Raw genomic sequence first — 20,681 nt, 5'->3', positions numbered from 1 at the left:
CTTTGGACACATTTTCATTTATTCTCTTGTTCTGGGCATCAGGAAGGGACCCAGTTATTTTTAAAATACTCTCTCCATGTTCTTGTGCTCCATTCACTCCTGTCATGTTATAAAAATAAACCTAAAGACAATAGCTAATAAAGATGTAGTTTGCCTCTCTCTGAGAAGAATGTCACCCTGTCATCCCCCCATTATTAAAGCAACAGAGCAGGGGCATGAACATGATGAATGCAGTTGCATGAAATTAGGGCCTGATTATCAAAGTATATGAGTTCTTACTTAGAAAAGAGTCAAAGTAAAGTCAATGAGAATAATCATAAGATCGAAGTTCATGCATTTAATAAGTTTTATATTTAGGTACTTATATGGAAAGATATTTTTGGAAATAAACTTATAGATACTTCTGTGAATCAAGCAAGCAGTTTGTACCTTGTTCCCATTGCTCTCTTAGTACACCCACTTGGTACACAAAAAGAATTTCACAGTAAATATTTACTTCAAAATAAAGGTATTTCATTAACATTGGTTCTTTCTCCAGAATACAGAAAAAAAATTTAGAAATTAAATGTTAGTCATAGATCACATATTGCTTAGGAAGTGTAAGATGAAAATGACTGTACCACCCAGTGTATTTTTCAATGAGCACTAGCACAGTGAATTTGAATTGAGAAGCATAATTTGGTTGTCCTTCCTTGGCAGAAAGTCATTCCCTTCTCAACATGCCACCCTGGCAGCCTTTGCAGCAGTGTACATTTCGGTGAGTAACTAACTCTGTTCAGTTTCCTTTTTACAAGACAAAAGTCAGAAAGCAATTTGCTGTATATTGTAAGATGGTGTGTTGCCTGGATATCTTGGGTGGATGTAAGTTTTTATACTCCCAATTTGAAAGCAAATAAAACTACTAATAGAGCTGGTTTTATTGTAGCTGGTAAAAAACAAGGAAAAGATTCAACTGCTTCACATCCTTTGTTAAGAAGCAATAGAAAGTGTAATGTTAAAGTATATTTGATGCTTTATATAATCCACATATAAAATGCAGTGTTTATCTGTCTTATAGAGTGATATATTAACTTACCATTCAAATTACCTTTATGCATGCTGCCTTTTCTTTATTGTTGTCTTCCTTGATTCTCTGCTTTTAAACTTGAGGCATCAAGGGCTACACATTCATGTGATGTAGTTTGATTTGACCTCCGTAGAATTGCAGTTTGGATGAAATGGCACAATCACTCCCAGGGGCCTTCAAGGTGCTCCTGCAACGCAAGTGAATAAAACCATCAGTCACTAGCAGAGAACTGTAGGATGTGCTGCAGCAATCACAGCTGATTTTCCACATCTGACCAGTAACATTTCTTCAGTATGGCCTACAGTGTTTGTACAAGTGACAACTTACTTGAAGTTTAAAACAAAATTCCATCACTCACGCAGTAAAAATCAGAGGAAAAAACCAGTGGGAGCTTAATCACATTAGGTAATAGGAATTGTGCACATACTGGAAGCTTGCCAGTATTTATTCAGCCCAGGAAAAGGCCAAAATTTGGAATAATACTGATGAACCACTCCACATAATTTTTGTGACCTCCCTGACATTATAGCCCTCAGTTGAGAAATGGCTCTCTAAAGCATCTGGTGGTAGCTTTTGTTAGAACAGGTTATTGCTTTCATCTGGCATGACATCTGGCTTCTGTATTTCACAAGCAGTGGCTCCTTAGTCACATTTACAGAACATTTAGGCTGACTGTGAACAGTATTTAGGCATAAAATCCTTATACTGATTGATGTCAATGAGCAACACTGCCCGTGTTTTTGGAAATCCATTCCTTGTGATTTCAGATCTTTCAACAGCAAGTGAGCAAATTTTAACAGGGCTGTAAAATAAAATTAAACTGATTATTTGTGTTATTACTGTGTAATAGTGATCTGTGTGTGAAAGAAACATTCAATGCAAGAAATTAATACCCTCTTAGGTAAATTTAAGTTTCTTCAACTGCTTCTTCATTTATTTCTTTTTTCTAGATGTACTTCAATTCTACGTTAACAGACTCTTCAAAACTTCTGAAACCACTCTTGGTCTTTGCTTTTATCATCTGTGGAATTATATGCGGTCTGACTCGTATCACCCAGTATAAGAATCATCCAGTTGATGTTTACTGTGGTTTTCTCATAGGAGGAGGAATTGCTCTCTATTTGGTAAGTATAATAGTCATAGTTAAGTTTTAGCAAATAAAACTGATAAGGCTGTAATAGGAGTACTGGTATTTTTATGAACAGTTTCATCATGGTCACATTCCATAGCTATAAATATAGTCAAAATGTGTTGAAGATGATGAGTTAAGGATAATCACCCTAAAAGCAGACAGAAAAAAGCAAATATGTATTTTAGTGTAAAGTCCAGTAACAGTGCACAAAGTGGAATATAGTCATCTGGCACTGCATACAGAAACAGCTCTAACTTTATGTGCTTCGTTAAATACTTCAAAATACTCATCTTTTCTACTCCACAGTTAAAGCATAACGCAAGAAAAATATTGGATTAATTGGTATTTGTTGCTGACCTGAGTTTACGTTGCCAGTGTTAGATTTATGATCTCAAAAAATGGTTGAATTAGTACCAGCAACTCAGCTGAGTAAATTGCTGAACCTACAAGAAATTAAAGGCAATATTATACACTCGTGATTCTTTGGAGCTCTTAGGGTTAGTATGCAGTGGAAAAAGGATGGCCAAATCGGATTATTCCTCTGCTGTTCCTCTGTACTGGGTTGAAACAGATGAAGCACCTTGGAAGGGTCCTGTTAGGAAGTGTGTAGGATAGGTCTGTTTGTATCCACCAGTAGGAAGCTTGTGAAGCATTTGCTTTTTCTTGCTGCTCTCCAAGTGTCTCCAGCAGGAGTGCTGCTACCTTGGCTGCTCAGTACAGGTGCCTGTGAGCAATCAGAGCTTCTTCAGACACCATTTGTGCTCGAGTGTGGGCAGGTGAACAGAAGCAGCCAGTGGGATGATTTTGACCCCTGAGAATTCAATGATGAATTTTAGTATAATAGTAAAATAAGTTCATTTCTTGTCCCCTTTTTTCTGTTATTACGTAACCTAAGGTACATGAAGATGGTCTACAAAGGTGACCAGGGGAAAAACTGTCTTCACAGTGGCAGAAGAAACAGCAGCCACGGTAGTAACAGAAACCCCATGAGCTACTAAAGTCAGTTTCTGTGATTGCACTGTGAGCAGAACGGCACTCTGTTGAGAATATTGTTTCAAATTGTGAACCTGCTGTAGACTCTCATAAATGGAGCTGTTGTTCCCATGTTTGAAATCCACAAACAAGTATGCTTTGTTAGGTCTTCATACACTGTTGCATGACAACATATATCAGAGTACATTGTCCTGGATACACAGTATTCTGTAAATCTGCCCTGAAAACTACTCACCAGTAAGAGGAAGGGGAGGGGAAATAACGTGAACATGCAAATAATTCTGAAAAGAGTGTAAAGAGCAAGTAACTCAAGTGACTGAGTCAGGTATTTGACCCTTTCATGGAAGGGTCAGTCCTTTGCAGAGTCTTTTTATTAAGAAAATGTTGTATAACTAAATCTTATTACAGTTCTGCACAGCTTGGAAAGCAGTTGATTTAGAGTTGATAAATTGTTCTGTGATGTAGGTATTGTATTACATGGTTATTATGCAGTAGAAAGGATGGAATCTGTTACAGCAGAGAACAACTCAAGCCATTACAAGATTCAATAAATCAAAGCAGACAATGGTATAGTTGTAAAATAGCTTTGCCTCAGTGACTGCAAACATCTATTTTGTTATTTTCCTAACAAAATGTTATTTCTGTGGCTGCAGCTGTTGCTAGATAAAAAGAAGAAAACTCATGGAGGCTAAATCTTTTCCTTAACTGTTTGTTGCCATGAATTATATGCCCTAGTTATCCTAGTGAGACAACTTCATACATATCCAGATGTACCAGATTGAGGACAGAATTTGGACTAAGGATATATTAGTGAGGAAAGGAAAGTGAGCATTCTCTGTCACTTTAGCAGGAGTAATTATGTCACTCAGTGTCTATTTAAAGGCAAAAGAATGTAATTAAAGTAACTTAAAATGTGTCTTTTTCCATAACTGATGGTTGATGCTTCTCTTCAAATATCAGGGTCTGTATGCTGTGGGGAACTTCTTACCAAGTGATGAAAATGTGTTTCACCCGAATTTTCACAGAGAAGCTCTAAGGTCTTTGACAGACCTCAGTCAAGATGCCAACAGAATCCTGCCAGGTAAAAATGGTCCCGGCAGCGATGGCATTGTCTCTCACCGTACAGAAAGCATCCTGAATAGAAACCACAGAGATTCAGGGTCTCTGACCAATCTCAAGAGAGCGAATGCTGATGTAGAAATAATAACACCACGAAGCCCAATGGGAAAGGAAAACATGGTTACTTTCAGCAACACTTTGCCAAGAGTCAACACACCATCCATGGAAGATCCAGCACGACGAAATGCAACAATACATGCATCAATGGATTCTGCCCGTTCCAAACAGCTGCTTTCCCAGTGGAAGAACAAGAATGAAAGTCGAAAGTTGTCACTGCAAGTAATAGAGACCGAATCTGGCCAGTCACCACCAAGGGCTATCGAAATGAGGTCAAGCTCAGAACCCTCCAGAGTGGGTGTAAATGGTGATCATCATGGCCCAACTGGCCAATACCTGAAAATCCAGCCTGGCAGTGTACCAGGTTGTAACAACTCAGGTCTTTCTGGTGGGCCGAGGGTCTCTATCCAGTCACGTCCTGGCTCATCCCAGCTAGTACATATTCCTGAAGAGACTCAGGAGAACGTGAACACATCACCCAAAAGTAGTTCAGCTAGAGCTAAATGGCTGAAAGCTGCTGAGAAGAGTGTTGCTTGTAGAAGCAATAGCCAGCCAAGAATCATGCAAGTAATAGCCATGTCTAAGCAGCAAGGAGTGCTTCAGGGCAGTCCAAAGGGTTCAGAGGGAAGCACAGTCACTTGTACAGGAGCCATCAGATACAAAACCTTGACAGACCATGAGCCAAGTAGCATTGTTAGAGTTGAGGCCCATCCAGAAAATAACAGACCTGTAATTCAGATGCCATCAGAAGGAGAAGGAAGTGGGTCATGGAAATGGAAAGGTCCTGAAAAAGTCACCCTCCGTCAGACATATGAGCTAAATGATCTTAACAGAGACTCTGAGAGCTGTGACTCCTTAAAAGACAGTTATGGGTCAGGTGACAGGAAAAGAAGCAACATAGATAACAGTGAGCATCACCATCATGGTATCACCACGATAAGAGTCACACCAGTGGAGGGAAGTGAGATTGGCTCAGAGACTCTGTCCATTTCTTCTAGCCGGGACTCAACACTTCGGAGAAAAGGTAACATCATTTTAATCCCTGAGAGAGGGAGCAGTCCAGAGAATACCAGAAACATCTTCTATAAAGGTACATCCCCCACACGAGCATACAAGGAATGAGAGGAGACATATCCGCTGGTCCGTACCACCACAAAGTAAACACATCTTGACACAGGTTCTGCTCTCTTTGTTTTGAGCTGATATTTACCTTTATGTGCCAAATTATTGACCAGCAGCCCAGTGCTGTTGATGTGCAATGTGCATGAGCCTGTGGAAAGCATGTGGTGGGGGGAAAAGCACAATGCCAGAACTAATGTGAAACATTTTCATGCAGCTTGTTTCTTCAGACTCAAAACATTTATCTGAGGGTGATGATGTCAATCAAAACAATGGTCTTGAACACAGATACTGTGTTTCCTGAATGTGCCAACTTTTTATTTTATATTTGTGTCCAAAATTGACTGACTTTTTCACAGCAAAGGCTGTATCAGTGTTATATATTCACCTTTGCAGAATTTGCACCAAATCTTTAATACAGGATGGTGCTGATGATAACTTTACATGTTTTGAAAAATTGCATACTTATTAGACTCTGCAAACATGACATATTGATGTGCAGTTACTTTAAAAGTAATATTGCTAATACTATGATGATGCTGGCTGCATTCATTTAGCGTAGGAAATATTTACAGCTTTGTTATAGTGGATCTGTCACATTCAAAGATTGCAAAGGTTTTGTGTAGTTCTTTAAGATGTCTTCTGCAACAAAAAATGTGTGGGTGACATTCCATTAGAATGGAATGACTATCTATTTTGAATAGTTTGCTGCTACTGCTCAACTTTTGTTTAAGAACAGGTGCTACTAATGAAGAGGCTGCTTCTTAGTGGGCTAACTTGTAGAATTGTTTTAAATTATGTTTTTTAAGGGGTCTTATCAAGTACTACAAGTAATTCAGATTTTACATTTTTAAACTTCTTATTCTGTCCTTCAGCGACCCGTCCGTGTTTTTATTAGTTTTTAAACATATAATGTAGGACACCAATAACTGCAAGATGTGCGAATGTGAAAGGCGAGCCATGAGTAAATAAAAATAAACAGCCACTTTCCTGACCAGCTTCCAAGGAGACAGGAATTAATACAGCAGCTCACACTTAGGAGCAGTCATTCACCTCACTTGCTTAGTATGCCACAAGAACAATGACAAGTTTCACCCCAATCACCATCATTTAGGGGATTTGTGCTTCGCTTTAAAAAATGGAATGCCTTCATATTGCAGAATCACTGAATGAGTGTTGCGTTGTGCCACTACTACTGTTCACCTCCCTGAGACACCCTCCAGAGCCTTTTAAGCATGATATTTTTTCCCACCACTGCCACTTAAGAATATGAAGGTCTCTGCACCTGAGAGAACATGGAATATTTTAGTAAATTGAGCTTTGAATATAATGAAAGAACTTGCCTGCTAAAAATCTCCATTGCCAAAAATTATTGAAAGGGTAAGCTCTGAAAGGAATAAGTGTAGCATGTCCTGGGCATGCCAGAAGAAGTGTCTCATTACATTTAGCTCTGACTTATACCATGAAGGAAGCCGGGGCAGTGCTCGCCCACTGCAGTTCCTCATTCTCTCCTATTTCTGTCTGAAAGAGAACTACTATCAGACACCTCCTAGACCCCCTAGGAGGGGGAGGGAATGGCTTAGTAGTCTCCTCAGTGAATAAATAGTAGCAGATCAGGTCTGTTCTCTGGCTTCTTGAGGGGAGTGTTCTGGTTGAAGTCCTCTTCTGATTTAGGGTATCAGAGAACCAGATACATACTACATAGTCAGAACCTGTCTACACACCCTACCCCACAGAACTCTAAGGAAAAGCCCACCCTACCCCAGCCAAGTAGGAGGTAGAAGGAAGAATCACCCCATTCAAGAAGATAAACAGCACAACACACAGACCAAAAAAAAAAACCTAACCCAAAAAAGACCTCAAAACCAAAACAAAATCCCAACCCCAACCCTAACCCTAAGTAATTTCACAAATATCAGGATGGTGTTTGTAATCTGTATAGAAGAAAAGATTGAGAGTCAATGGAAAGCTTTATATACCTTCCCAGTTTTACAGGTGCTCCAGGCTTAGCTGAGGGCTTACTGTCAGCCAAACGTGCCAAGCAATGCTTCCCTCACCTGCCCATCACCCAGTGCTGTGGATGAGAGCTGGTCCTTAAGGAAATGACCACACTCTCTCTGCTAGTGATAAAAGACGATCCCATCATACTTACAATGATTGGGAGAAAGTATTCTGCAGGTTCCATGTAAGAAGCTACCCAGGAGGCTTGCAGCATATTGTGTACGTTAAAGGCACAGTATGTTGAAGACACACTTTAAGGCACAGAGCTGGGAAAAATAATCGTAGATACCAGGGGAAAATGAAAAAAAAAAGTAGGTTTTTAGAAATAAGTTCTCAGACTCTAGCATTTTCAGGATTTGTTTTTTCTTTTCAAAAGGATGAATCTTTAGTCCTTGGTATTTAATATCAAATTTTGTACAAGATGCCTAGGAATTACAAACACTTGGACTGTCATGAACATGAACTAAAAACTTTGGTTTTAGTTTAGTCTAGGTACATGATAAAGCAGGTAGGATTAGCTTTAAAGGAATGGGTAAGACAGAAACACTGTTGGCCTATCAATGCAGGGAAATAAGATGCAATTGTTTGTTAGTTTGTAAGTGCAGGGGAAAAGAACATAAGTAGATGAACCTGGAAATAATGGAAAATTGAAATGGAGAATAATGGCAATAAAGCAAAGATTAGAAAATGTTCCCTCTGGCAATTTAGCTGTTTTGGAAACAGCAGGATTCCTGGTGGGAGTGTTTGTTCTTTATTCCTCGGTTTTAGTCAGATATATTGGCATATGTGTTGCTTTTATTACTCTAAAACTTGCTGCACTATTTCAAGTGCAGTGTAATATTTTTCCTAAGGTTTCCTATTTCTTAAGAAAAGATTTTAAAGCTCTTGTGTAATCATTGAAATTGTGTTCTATACATAAATATTGATATATTCTTTTTTACTCAAAGTGCCAAAGGCTACTGTTTTTAATAATGGCTTATCAAATTATATTACGTTAGAGAGCAGAAATGTAATAATATATACATTGGAACTCAGACCTCTGCATGTATATTTGATAAGGAGCCTTTTGTAAAATTACTCTTTGTTTACATTCCACTGGTACCTTAATTTAAAAATTACTCAAATAAATTGACAGGTGACATCTTCTTAGTGTTCTGATTTTCTTACTTGCTAACAGGCACGAATTTCTTTGTTAGGCTGTGCTTTACTGAGAAAAGAAAATACTTAAAATATGTTTTTAATGAGAAATCTCTATATAAAGTATTGTGTTTAATAAAATGTTATGCAATGTTTTCAAATGGAAAAGAATTTGTAAATTGCTATAAATGTATTTTGTTAAATAAGTACAGATCAATGCTACTGTGTGAGTTTATTGTGCTAACATCATGAAATAAAGATAAAATTCCTCATTGATGTTTAGTCATCTCTGTGGTGAAGCAAAGTTTTGTTCCTCCCCAAATTATTTTTCAATATCAGGTACCTCATGACATAAAAATGGTCATCAATGGGAAACCTCAAGATGTTGCATAGTGGTAAGAAGTTCAAAGAAACAGTGTCTGAACAAGCTTGTCTCTATCCAAAAAACATTTTATATGAAAAGAAAGCAAGTGAATTGGGAATGTTGGGCCATGTGAGGACATGTCTGCTAGATCATTCCAGAGCACCAGCTGCATTGCTAAATCCCTAATGCATCTAAAACACTTTGCTAGTATTGGGTGGAGCTGCCAGATATGGTGAAGCCAACCTTGGATTTGTGAATGAGACAAGGGCAGATGTCAGGAGCAAACCTGAGAGGATGGGCTCTCCCCAGGGGAAAAAGTTAGGATGCAGGAGTCAGCAGGTGACATACACCCTTTGCTGGCAACAGTGAAAAATGATATGTGTAACAGCATACTGTCAAAAGCATTCTTACCTAGAAGCCACACAAAGTAATGTGGTAGGCAAACAGCAAAGATTGTCTCCAAGCCTGTCTTTAAACACGCTGAAACAGGGCAACAGCAGGCCCCTAAGTGCCTGGGATGGAAGGCGTGGCTGTAGCTGAGGCATGCACCAACATTGCCAATGGCATAACAAGGACCACAAGGACACACAGCCCCTACAATGCATGGCAGCACAGCAAACTGACTAGGAGAAGCTTTTCCCACCCGTGCCTGGGCCTTTGTGCAGGCTGACACTTTACACTTGTGTGTCCTTCCAGCAGGTGACTGCCACGCTGGGGTGGCACTGGGCAGCTGCTGTCACTGCTGCCTCCAGCCAGGCACTGCTGTGCTGAGCAGTTCAGCAATGTCACACATGTGCTGTGCTCCCTGCGAAGGCACATGGGGATGGACTGATAGCGCCCCAAGCTGTGCTCCAGATCTGGGTCACTTGGCAATCCCTGTCCCATGACTTTCATGACAATTTAAGATGGGGGCCCTCAGGCAATACAGAATCAAAAACCACTATGTTTTCTCTCAAAGAAAAAGGAGTGTGTGTACAGCTATCATACTGTTCCCTCTGTGGTGACTAAAGGAGCTCTCTTTGCATAGTTGGGGCAGGAGAATGTCCTGACCCCACAGCAGGAGTAGCCAGTTTCAGGAGAAACCTCTCCTTTGGCCAGGAGCAGATGCTGGTGTGGCTGCAGCAGACAATGCCTTGGGTGAAGCTGTGTGAAGAATGAGGGCTGTGGCCCAAGGTTATGGTGTCCCACCCTCTGGGACATGTATTGGTAGCCTGGGAAAGCTACAGACAGCGCTGTCCCAGATATGGCTCAGAGAGACCCTGGGAAGGAGTGCAAGAGAGTAAAACAGCAGGCGAGGGTGTGACTGCTGAAAGCTGACATCTAATACAAATCTAATGAGTTCTCCTCTGGGAATGACTCTTTCCATGAATGACAAAGGGGCCTAGACAATTAGTTCAAATATTTTAAAAGGCACATTTTAAACATCTAAAGTTAGGCTAAAAAAGAACTCCCCCTCTGAAGGGTTACCTTTGAAGTTATATTGAAGAGGTTATATTATAAAACTTGATTTAAGATGGCACTTAGTGCCATGGTCTAGTAACCACAGTGGTAGTGGATCAAGGGTTGGACTAGATGATCTCGGAGGTCGCTTCCAACCCAGCTGGTTCTATGATTCTATGAGAAATTACCTCTACTGACAAACCTTGTCATATTCTCTTAAACCATTCTGGCTACAGCAACACTGTCACACATTAGGAGACCTCACTGTGATCCAGACTGATGACTATATCTGATCATGCAAAGGAGTTTTCAAAGGTATGATTGATTAAACTGAAACTTAAATCTGTTTTGTGGGGGGTTTTAAAAGATCTTCAGAGGTCTTCATATAAGAAGTTGCATAAGAGAAGACACTACTGGAATCACTTTGGTATAGATTTATGAAGACCTTTTGTGTAACAGATCAGTGCACAGCTAATTTGGCAGGAATATTTTAAAAGCATTAGAATCCTGGTTCATAAAATCATGAATAAAATCTCTTCACAAACCTTACATCACAGAATGTATCAAACACCGGACAAAGCTTGTAAGTGTCTCCATACTGCACATTCAAAATGAAAGTAAGGGAATTTCAGCTACATACACGTGCATACAAACACACAACACAAAGTTAACGTGTTAAAGCCAGGGTTTAGAAGCAGAAAGCTGAACAGATAATTTAAATGAAGGAACAAGTTGTGGCAAGGCATGCATTTAGTTATACCCCCATATATGAAATCTGTTCTTTCAGTGGTTTTGCCATAAAGGGTAATAGGAAACTTGCATATTCAATGGTTTTATCAGCATAGCCCTGCTAAAAAAAAAGAGCTAAGATGAAAACTTACCCAGAACTAAAGCAAGTCTTCTCAGCCCTAGAAAGTACCTCTCATGTTTGAGAAAAAGAAGAAAAAGAATTATCCCCCCACAAACTCTCCCTACCTTCAAAGGCCAACTGTCATTCAGTTGTTCCTACTATATTACTTTTTCAGTGCAGCTCAGAAAGAAATGAGAGTCATGGGGATTTGTGGATCTGTCAAGTCTCTGCAGCTACTAAATGATGCATAGGGAAAAGCTCTGCTCTCTCACCAAATCATTCAGAGCAGATTGGAGCATATCTGAGTGCAATGTGATCCTGTTTCAAACAGTTTCTGCTCCTGTTTCAAACAGTTCCTGTTCCTATTTCAAACTGAGCTTGTGGATTACAATACCTGTTCCTGCCCTTTTCAGGGGCTAGAAGACTAGCTCTGCTAAGTGAGTTACATCACACAGCTGGGAGCATGTTTACCTGTAAAGTATATGACAATAGAATCAATTCTTTGCAAACAATACCCGTATTTGAGTTTTCCCTAAAACAAGCTATAATGTTTTTTTCAATTAGTACAATCTATGTTTATCAAATTTTTCAATATGCATTCTTTTTATGTTCCTTCACATACACATTCATGTGAAGTTCTATGCCCAAGCTATGTAACTCATCCTTTGGGCTGGTCACCCTGATATTTGTATATTTTAGTTCATAAGTGGTGTGGATACTTAGCAGAATGTTAAGTGTACACTTTTTTTTACAGAGCATCATCAGGGTCTGAAAAATCCGATCCCAGGCCCAAAAGAATTATTAGCTAAAACCTCTGGATAGTGTGAGTTGCAATGTCCTCTGATACTCCTTATCTTTCTGTATAATTTGAGACAATTATCCTCACTCTTATCAGAGGGGAGAGTTTTCACAGAACCGGTTCCAACATCCTGTATCTCCCAACACTGAGTGTGCACCACCCTGGCAGGGGAACAGTTGCAGGCTTTGGCCACTTCTAGGTTTTAGTTTCCTGAGAACTGCTATGCGTGTGATGACAAACTAATGCCTTGGTTTACTATCAGAGACAATGAGGTTTCCACCATTTAATAATGAGCAGAAAAATGGAAGAGAAGCATGCATTTTAAATGATCAGGACAGTTAAGACTTCGTATGGCATGTTCTGGTTGGTAACACAAAACAAATGTGCTGTGAGCTCTGCACGCCTAACAGATTACAGCCTTGTCTAACCTCCTAAACCAAGGTGGACCACTGGAAGAAGTTTCTTAAAATGCCTTCATTTTTAATGAGATTTATGAAGGAGTCCTCCATTCACTAACCTCTTTTGTGATGCAAGTAGAAGAATTCAGATACAAGTTAACAAAAAACAACCTCACCAACTTGTAACTTATCCAAGAAAAGAGAGTGAGTCAAGAGAAAGTTTAAGGTGTTTTCCAACCCAAGCAGCAGCGAAAGAACAAAATCACAGTTTTTAAATTTGCACATTTAGGCAGTTAATTAGTACAATCAGTGCTTTCTTAATCCCTCTTCAATTATTCATCAAATAATTGAAGACTGGGTCACTGTAAAATTATTTCCTCCATAGTTAAGATACAAAATGTGACTAGTTTACAAAGCCCTTCAGCTCTTATCATTGGGAAGGGGCAGGGGAGAAACCTAAGAGCATGGTAAGAGCATGTCTGTGAAGTGATACAGAAGTTACGTGAATATTTTCTGAGATTCAAGATTAAAATTTTTGAAAATTACAACAAGGAAGGGTAGCTAATCCAACACTGGACATGCAACTAACACAACTAAAAGACTTCTGAACTTGTGAGAGGAGTATATTGCCAGGTCAATCTCACTGAGTGGATTTTTAGCAAGGATGGTGAGTTGGGCAGTAGCAGTTGTGTGCCACTAAGCTGTGTTAGACCGTATAAACAGGCTGTCATAAAGGAAAACCTGTGGAGAGACACAGCAAGAGATCTGCTGCCATAGAAACAAATGTAGCTGCTAGATATGCTGCATCACTGCTATACTGAGCACAAACCATGGATCAGCAGTATACCACAAACTGCATCTAATTTTCTTTGTTCAAGAAGAATTTCAAATTTCAAACAGATAAATGATGATCAATTATTATATATAACACAACATAGCTGCACAGACTTAGCATATTTTCTAACAGAACTTAATAACTAGTGGAAAACCAGAGATAAAAAACTCAAAAAAAATTAAGGATTAAATATCATTCAGAAGCTTTAATCTGATGTCCAGAGTGCTTTGCATTCTCCGAAAAATGAAGAAAGCTGCAATGCCTGATTGTTCATTTCTTATCCAAACATTACTCCTCCAGGGTAATGTAAAGGGTGCTTTACTTTTGCAGGTTTTATACCTATTTGTCAGAGTCCAAATTCCATATTTCTAATGCATGACCATCTCTCCTATTCTAGTTGATGGTACTTTTCTAGTACATAAGGAATCCAGCTACCAGAACAATACACTACAACACTACACATTTCATCTTCTATTATAGCTGGTCTTGCACCAGCCTTGTAAAGACACAGCAGCCTGTTTCACCTACACTGCAACTGCTTTATGTGGAATCAATGAACTCTTCGAACAAATAAAAATGAGCCACTGTCTAAATCACTGCAGAAACTGGTGTTTTAAGTTTACTTTTAGAAAAAAATGATAATGACAACAGTGCAAGGCTAAAACATTATTTTTTGGTTGTCAGTATCTCATTTATAATTCTATAGTGAAGTGCAAATGTATTTCTGCTTTTAAATTATGGCAACATGCAGCTTTACATTATCCAGAGAGAGTTTAGCACTGATATATAGCTGATATATTGAATCCTGAGCCCACCTGATTCTCACTTCCTTGAAAGATTGGACTACATAAAGTAGTAGTATAATAAATTATAGACAGAGAGGTAATATCTGTTATTTGTATTATATTTAGGGCACAAAGATGACATTTGGCAGATGCTATAATCTCCTGCAAGTGTATTAATCCTTACTGAGTGCTGACAGTTCCTGGTAGAATTCTGATGTTATCACTTAAATAGGAAAAAAATGATATGTTTGAAAATTATTCAGTTTTGCTCTCTTCTGTGAGACAAAAATAAAGTATTCCATTTAAAGGCACTCCTACACGGTTTTCACTGCATAATGGTACTCTGTAGCAGCTTACACAGTAATGCTGCTTTCTACTAAGAAGCATGAATTGACCTTATGTAGACTGCAGTAATTGTTTCCTGCATTAATGGAAAGTTCTTTCATATTTCCAGAACAGGAAATTCAATTCAGTTAAGATGCTGTTAATCCAGAAGTTCAGATATTTGCAATATTTACACACCTCTGATACCAATACCATAGAACAACCTATGGAAGCCTCTGGATATGAATATCACAGATGTATCACTTGAGAGTAAAAGTGTTAAAAGTACTTTCAGTGTATGTCTTTTTAACATATTCTTTCCAAATTCACATTTGGAAATCTAGTTGATCCTGGTGACTCTTCCCGTTGCAGAGAAAAGGACTGCTGTTTGGCCCAGCGATGTTGGTCTATGGGAACATACTGCACCACATCTCTGTTAACTGTATTGTTGCTCCACTGAACACAAAGCTCAAATCTATGTCTTCTGCTCCTAAGTATTAATACTCTGACTGGAGTCTTAAAAAAAAAGCTCTTTGGATTGGCCTTGTTATTACTCCTTGGTGCTTGGTCTATAGCAGAGCAATGAGCGCTTATTAAGAGGTGAGATAAAAGGACAGAAGATTTGTATATTTTATGCTGTTTCTTTTCAAACTGTCATCACCTGAAAATAGATAAAAACACGTAGTGGTTCTTGAGACAGAGAAGACTCAGTTACAATGAGCAAGATCCTTTAACTATCATAGTGGATGTTAAAAATTTCTGCAACTCTGTATGTTAACTAACATATCGCTCAGTCTTTTCAGTGTCTGAGGTCCACTGAATGGACTGGTACCAAATAAATCTTGGGGAAATGTATACTGTCAAGATTGAATAACTTTGTATGTATCAGGGAATCTTCTAGCTGTTTCTACCACGTACAGCTCTGCCCAGGTAAGCAATCCTGACATGACATAATGTCAAAACATGGCAGATGCATGGGCACGTACATGATTGATGGGCAGATTAAAGATAATGAGGTCTGGAAATCTTTTCTATCTCCAGTTTCTTCCATTCTCCTTTAATGCTCTTAGAAAAGTGGAAATCCAAGTATTTTTAAATTTTTTTACCATCTAGCACTCCTCACCATAGCATTGATACCATGTCCTAATAACCTCCTTTCTTTTCTCACAAAAACTACAACTCCATGCAAAAGGTTATGTTTCTTTCTTTCTTTCTTTTTACCATATAATTACTTTCCTTTTTTCTTAGATTGCAGATGTTTTGGGAAGCACAATCTGTCCCTGTGTTTGCCATTACACAGTGAGAAAGATCATGATAGTAACCTGTATAGATATCCAAAGGGCACCCCAGAGGCATCACCCAGCACAAACTGCTACACCACAGCCCATTGAGACACTATTGGGTCCTACTGTATCAGCAGTATGAATCACTGGCAGCATTGTGCCCCTTTGTCTACAGAAAAAAAAGCTAACACACACTTCTAGTTGGCTGATATTGCTTCAAGGTACCTATTCTGATTGCTCTCCATTCCTTCTCTCCCTACTAAGAAAGAGCAAAAAGATCCTAGAGAAGCGAAGTGCCAATAATGTGCAGTACCATCACGTGTAGCCTTCAAAACAGCACTAACAAAAATCAGCACTAACAAAACTATGAGTGCAAGCAGGGGCTAATTATCAACCCACACTAACAAATGAAAGCAGCAGCATTTCAGCTCTTCCCTTAGTGTAAAAATTCAAAACCTTGAAATGAGAAATGTTCTAAGCTTGAGCCTAGCAAATGTCCTAACCCTTTCTGTCACCAATCTCCTTCCTGCCTGTCAAATCCGATTGACTGACAGGCAGTTTGTATGAGCCTCTGTACTATGTAAGCTCCAGTAATTCCTTCTTTTAGAAAGCTTTTCTCTCCTGCTCACTCTTAGAGGCAAAAAAATGTCTCTGTGTGAATCAAAAAAGCAAATTTGGCAGAAAGCAACCCATCAACTCCCATTAGCACTGCTCTTGGGTATGGCAGCTGGGATGGGCCAGTGGCCATAACTAGCCATTTTCTCATTGTTTCACTTCATCTCTCAAGAGATAGTGATGAGATCCTATTAGCATCTAAGTCCCATCAGACTATCGTATATCAGACTAAGTCAAGATTGTTTGGACAGATGAAGGTACAGAACTAAAAAATACTGAGAGTGATCCATGTTAGGACATGAATCGGTCATTTCTTCAAGGAAGAGGAAGGATTATTTCTCTCTTACCATTCCCTAGCAACAGAGAAAATGAGGGGTTCTTTTTCATTTATAGAAGAGCCTTGATTTCAGGATTACTAGAAAATAGAAGCATCTGCTTGTAACCAAGGCATCTTCTGAATAGCACAGGACCTTCAGTTAAAGTTCTAAGAGCTTTTTAGACCTTACGTCTTATTATGGCAATTATTTCAGATAAAAGGAAATTACAAAGCCTGAGGTATGGGAAGGTTTTCATCACACCGTGTAGAGCTCCTATTATAATCCATCCCTAGGAGAGAACTTGCTTGACAAATACTATAAATAGGAGCCTACATAAGAGGATAAATAATTATTCATCTGCTGATAAATTCTGACATATCATCCTTCCTATGCAGCTTGATCGAAAGACATAATCAGAAAGTCCTTGATCTGTTAATGAGCAAACAGCACTTTAAATCTAAACTACCTTGAAAAATACTGAAAGCTTTAGAATGTTACTTTGCATTTTTCCTTTTGTCAGTGAGGTAGTATCACTGAACCCTAAGCATCATATGAATATCATATTGGGGAGTTGCTTTTGGTTTGGTTTTTTTTTTTTTTTTTTTTTTTAAATTTTTCACCTTGTTAATGTTTAGCAGAGTTATTGTCATTACCACTAAATTCAGCCTAAGTTCTTAAGCACTGCTTTTTGTTGAGAAGGCTGGTAAATGCCTCAGTTGAGAGATAGAGTTAAAATGAATAATAATTATTTACTTAAATGAATATACAAAACCCCTAAAATTTCTTACCAGCTGCTACATTTGTTCTTTAAGTCAGAGTCATTGTGTGAATTGAAGGACAAGCAGGTAATATTGAAGGAAAAAGACAAAAAACCTTGAAATCTCCAACAGTAATGCCATTATGCAATCATTGCTGTAGACTCCAAACCAAGAATTTCAGCTAGTCTCATTCCTTACAGAGACTGAAGAATGTTCTAGTCAAGACAGTCAGGTGACTATACATGTATGTGTCACTAAATAGAACCTAGAAATGGAAACAGATACAATCTCCACAGCTTCTTTACTTCTGTCTAGACAATTTGCAGGAGAAAAGGTGCTGAAGATGAATGAGAGAAGTATTTCTCCTTTTCTGCCAGAATAATTATTTTATAATCACTGTGCTGCAGAGTTTGGGGCCTGCTGCAGTAGTAGATCTGAAAAATCAGAATAACACACCTCTAGTGTAGAAAACGATAACGATTTTCAAAAGATTTAAAAATTCTTGAATGCCTAACAACCTGTGTCCCAAAAATCTTCTACTGAATCCATGGGTGGATAGTGGGGGAAGTAATAAAAACGTTAACCATGTAATATGGTCACATTTTTTTAGATATTTATAGATAGTTTGTGGAACAACTTAGGGTTGGGGGTTTTACCATTTTTGCCCATGAAATGAAACGTTTAAAATAAAATTATAATAGTTCATGTTCAAAATGAACCCTCCATGCCAGATCTCTGAAGCATTATGATGCTAAAAATAAAACGTTACCAGGGAAACTGAATGGAGCAGAAATTAGTGATAGGACCTGATCTAAAGCCACAGAAATAAAATGGGAATGGGATCAAACTACACTGAAGAAAATAAATCAAAAATAAAACAGTCTTTCAACAGCAAAAGCTTTACTCTGTTAGCATCTCTGGTTATAAAACAAAACCAAAAAGATCTCCTAGTATGGCTTTTTCAGCTGTCAGAATGTCCTCATAGAAGGGGTGGGTGGGGGGTGTGAACAAGACTCTCAGTATCTCTTTGGCACCTCCTTGGACTACACGGGGTCCCCAGGCCTGCACTGCACTGCTTCTCCCCTTAAGAGCTAATAACGAGTCCATTTTACATAACTAAAATTTCATCTGTTCTATTGCTTATATTAGCAACTCTTCCATCTTATGATTTCAAACTCCTTCTAGGGAAAGCAAAAGGTGGAAAATTATTCAGGATACTTTTAATTAAGAGTCTAGATACTCTAATTTTAGCAGACAGACACATGCATTCATAAGGAATATAGAGTCACCTACCACAAAGTAAAAAACCTCAAATTTCTCTATTGCTGAAAATGTTAGTCTACTGCTATAAAATGGGCAAATAGCTATTTTCAGACAGAAGACATTACTTCAGGACTAAATTATTTACAGAGAAGTACAATGACTCCAGACTTGACATCTCCATCCTACATTTGCTAATTTTATCACCCATCTCAAGTTTATTTCCTCACTTCACCCACAACTTAACTGTGGTACTGGTGTGAGGTATCTCTGCCACAATATCCATTCCCACTCAGTGATGGCAGAAAGGCTCCCATGTTTGTGTTACATCTCCCCAGCCAAAGAAACCTTAAAAGGGCAAAAGGTTAATACTCACAAAAGCAACTGCCTGGCAGCTGAGCATTATTTTCTCTAAAATGTTATTGATTTTTGTTTTCTGAAATCTGACAGAAAGGTTCACAACATAATCAGTGATATTTAATGGCTATTCATTTTACACATTTTTCATTCTTGGTCCAGATTTCTATTTCCAACCCAAACACAGTTCAGTATTACCATTAATATTAATAATTTGTTCAGAGTTGTCATTGTGAGCTAAACCTTTTCAAATTGATGCCCCAGGTTCCATAAACAAATTTACAAACTCAAGCGTGGATACTTGAGTGCAGAACATAATGACCCATGGTTTACATTTAGACAGGGAAACAAATGTATGTATGTATGAATGGGATTTTACAGGTATTTGTAGTCTGTCTACACAAAATTAAATGAAGTTATAAAACTTCATCAGCCTGTTTTCCCTTCCGTACTTCCAGCTTTTTGCAGATGACTGCAGGACATTTCCTTTGAATGATAATTCCCATCTATATATCCCATTACCAACACATACAAGCCACATAAAATAAAGAGGGTCTGAATTACTTTTATTAATTTCAAGACCTTGCCCACAACAATGCATATTTTTTGAAGGCTCTAAACCCTATAATCCCTTAAAATCTTCCAAAACTAGTGTAAGCCTACCTTATTAGCTTATTGTTGCTAATTGCAATGTGAGCTTTCATTTTTACTTGCTGTTACAGAACACTGGCTTGTCAGTAAATAATACAGTTGAAAAATTTCAAAGTTTGAGGACCTGGCCTAAATTCAGTGTCTCTAAGAACAGGTCATAGAAGTAGGGCACATCAGACTGGGCAGTCAGCGGGGAGAGGGAAATATGTCACAACTTTCTTTGGGGAATGCAAGCAGTGCCACAGGCACAGTAGCAGGTGACCTGCCTCAAAGCTGTAAATTCAGCCATAATTAATTTTCAAGGATCTGCTTTCAAAAGTATTCATCTGATGTTTAGCTTCCTGACACCGCTGCAACCAGCTGTGTTCTATAAGAAATTTCAGAGGAGATATAATAATTAATATATTATTATTAAAATTATTAAAAAATAATTAATATAATAAACACTGTTGATATCCAATGTTTAGCTGTTTCTGATAAAGGGACACGCCAGAATCTCCCAAATTTACTATTTCAGTCTCTTGCAAGTGGGATCACAGCAACTGAGACAAAGTCCTTCATAGAATCATTTAAGCTGGAAAAGATCTCTCAGACTGAATCTATCCATTACCCCATCACTGCCAAGGCCACCACTAAGCCATGTCCCTAAATGCAACATCTACACATCTTTCAGATATCTCCAGGGATGGTGACTCAACCACTTCCCTGAGCAGTCAGTTCCAATGCTTGATAACCCTTTCATTGAAGCAATTTTTCCTAATATCAAATCTAAACCTCCTCTTATGCAACTTGAGGCCATTTCCTCTTGTTCTATCACTTGATACTTGGGAGAAATGACTGACACCCGTCCAAACTCCATTCAGCCGAAAGAACCCCAATTCCCTCAGCTGCTCCTCATCAGACTTGTGCTCCAGACCCTTCCCCAGCCCTGCTGCCCCTCTCTGTAAAGGGCTCAGGACTGGACACAGTGCTCTAGGTGTGCTCTCTAGGTGTGCTCTCGCCTCTTGCCCATTACAGAGGA

General features: G+C 38.7%; 1 protein-coding gene and 1 long non-coding RNA gene across 3 annotated transcripts in view; one reads left to right on the top strand and one right to left on the bottom strand.

The window, feature by feature from the left end:
* The window catches only part of PLPPR4 (phospholipid phosphatase related 4), a 29,655-nt gene extending 20,755 nt beyond the window's left edge, over positions 1 to 8,900 (top strand). For both annotated transcript variants that reach the window (XM_064664680.1, XM_064664681.1), the window contains 3 exons: positions 700 to 757; positions 2,017 to 2,190; positions 4,152 to 8,900. In XM_064664680.1, coding sequence (XP_064520750.1) covers positions 700 to 757; positions 2,017 to 2,190; positions 4,152 to 5,489 — 1,570 coding nt within the window. In that variant the 3' untranslated portion in view covers positions 5,490 to 8,900. The remainder of the gene's footprint in view (positions 1 to 699; positions 758 to 2,016; positions 2,191 to 4,151) is intronic.
* Positions 754 to 20,681, bottom strand: part of LOC135418883 (uncharacterized) — a 47,627-nt gene continuing 27,699 nt past the window's right edge. The window contains exon 3 of the long non-coding RNA XR_010432714.1: positions 754 to 1,253. This is a non-coding gene — a long non-coding RNA (uncharacterized LOC135418883). The remainder of the gene's footprint in view (positions 1,254 to 20,681) is intronic.

This window comes from Pseudopipra pipra, chromosome 9 (genome assembly GCF_036250125.1).
Source record: "Pseudopipra pipra isolate bDixPip1 chromosome 9, bDixPip1.hap1, whole genome shotgun sequence".
Taxonomy (NCBI): domain Eukaryota; kingdom Metazoa; phylum Chordata; class Aves; order Passeriformes; family Pipridae; genus Pseudopipra; species Pseudopipra pipra.
This window is presented reverse-complemented; position numbering and strand designations above follow the sequence as displayed.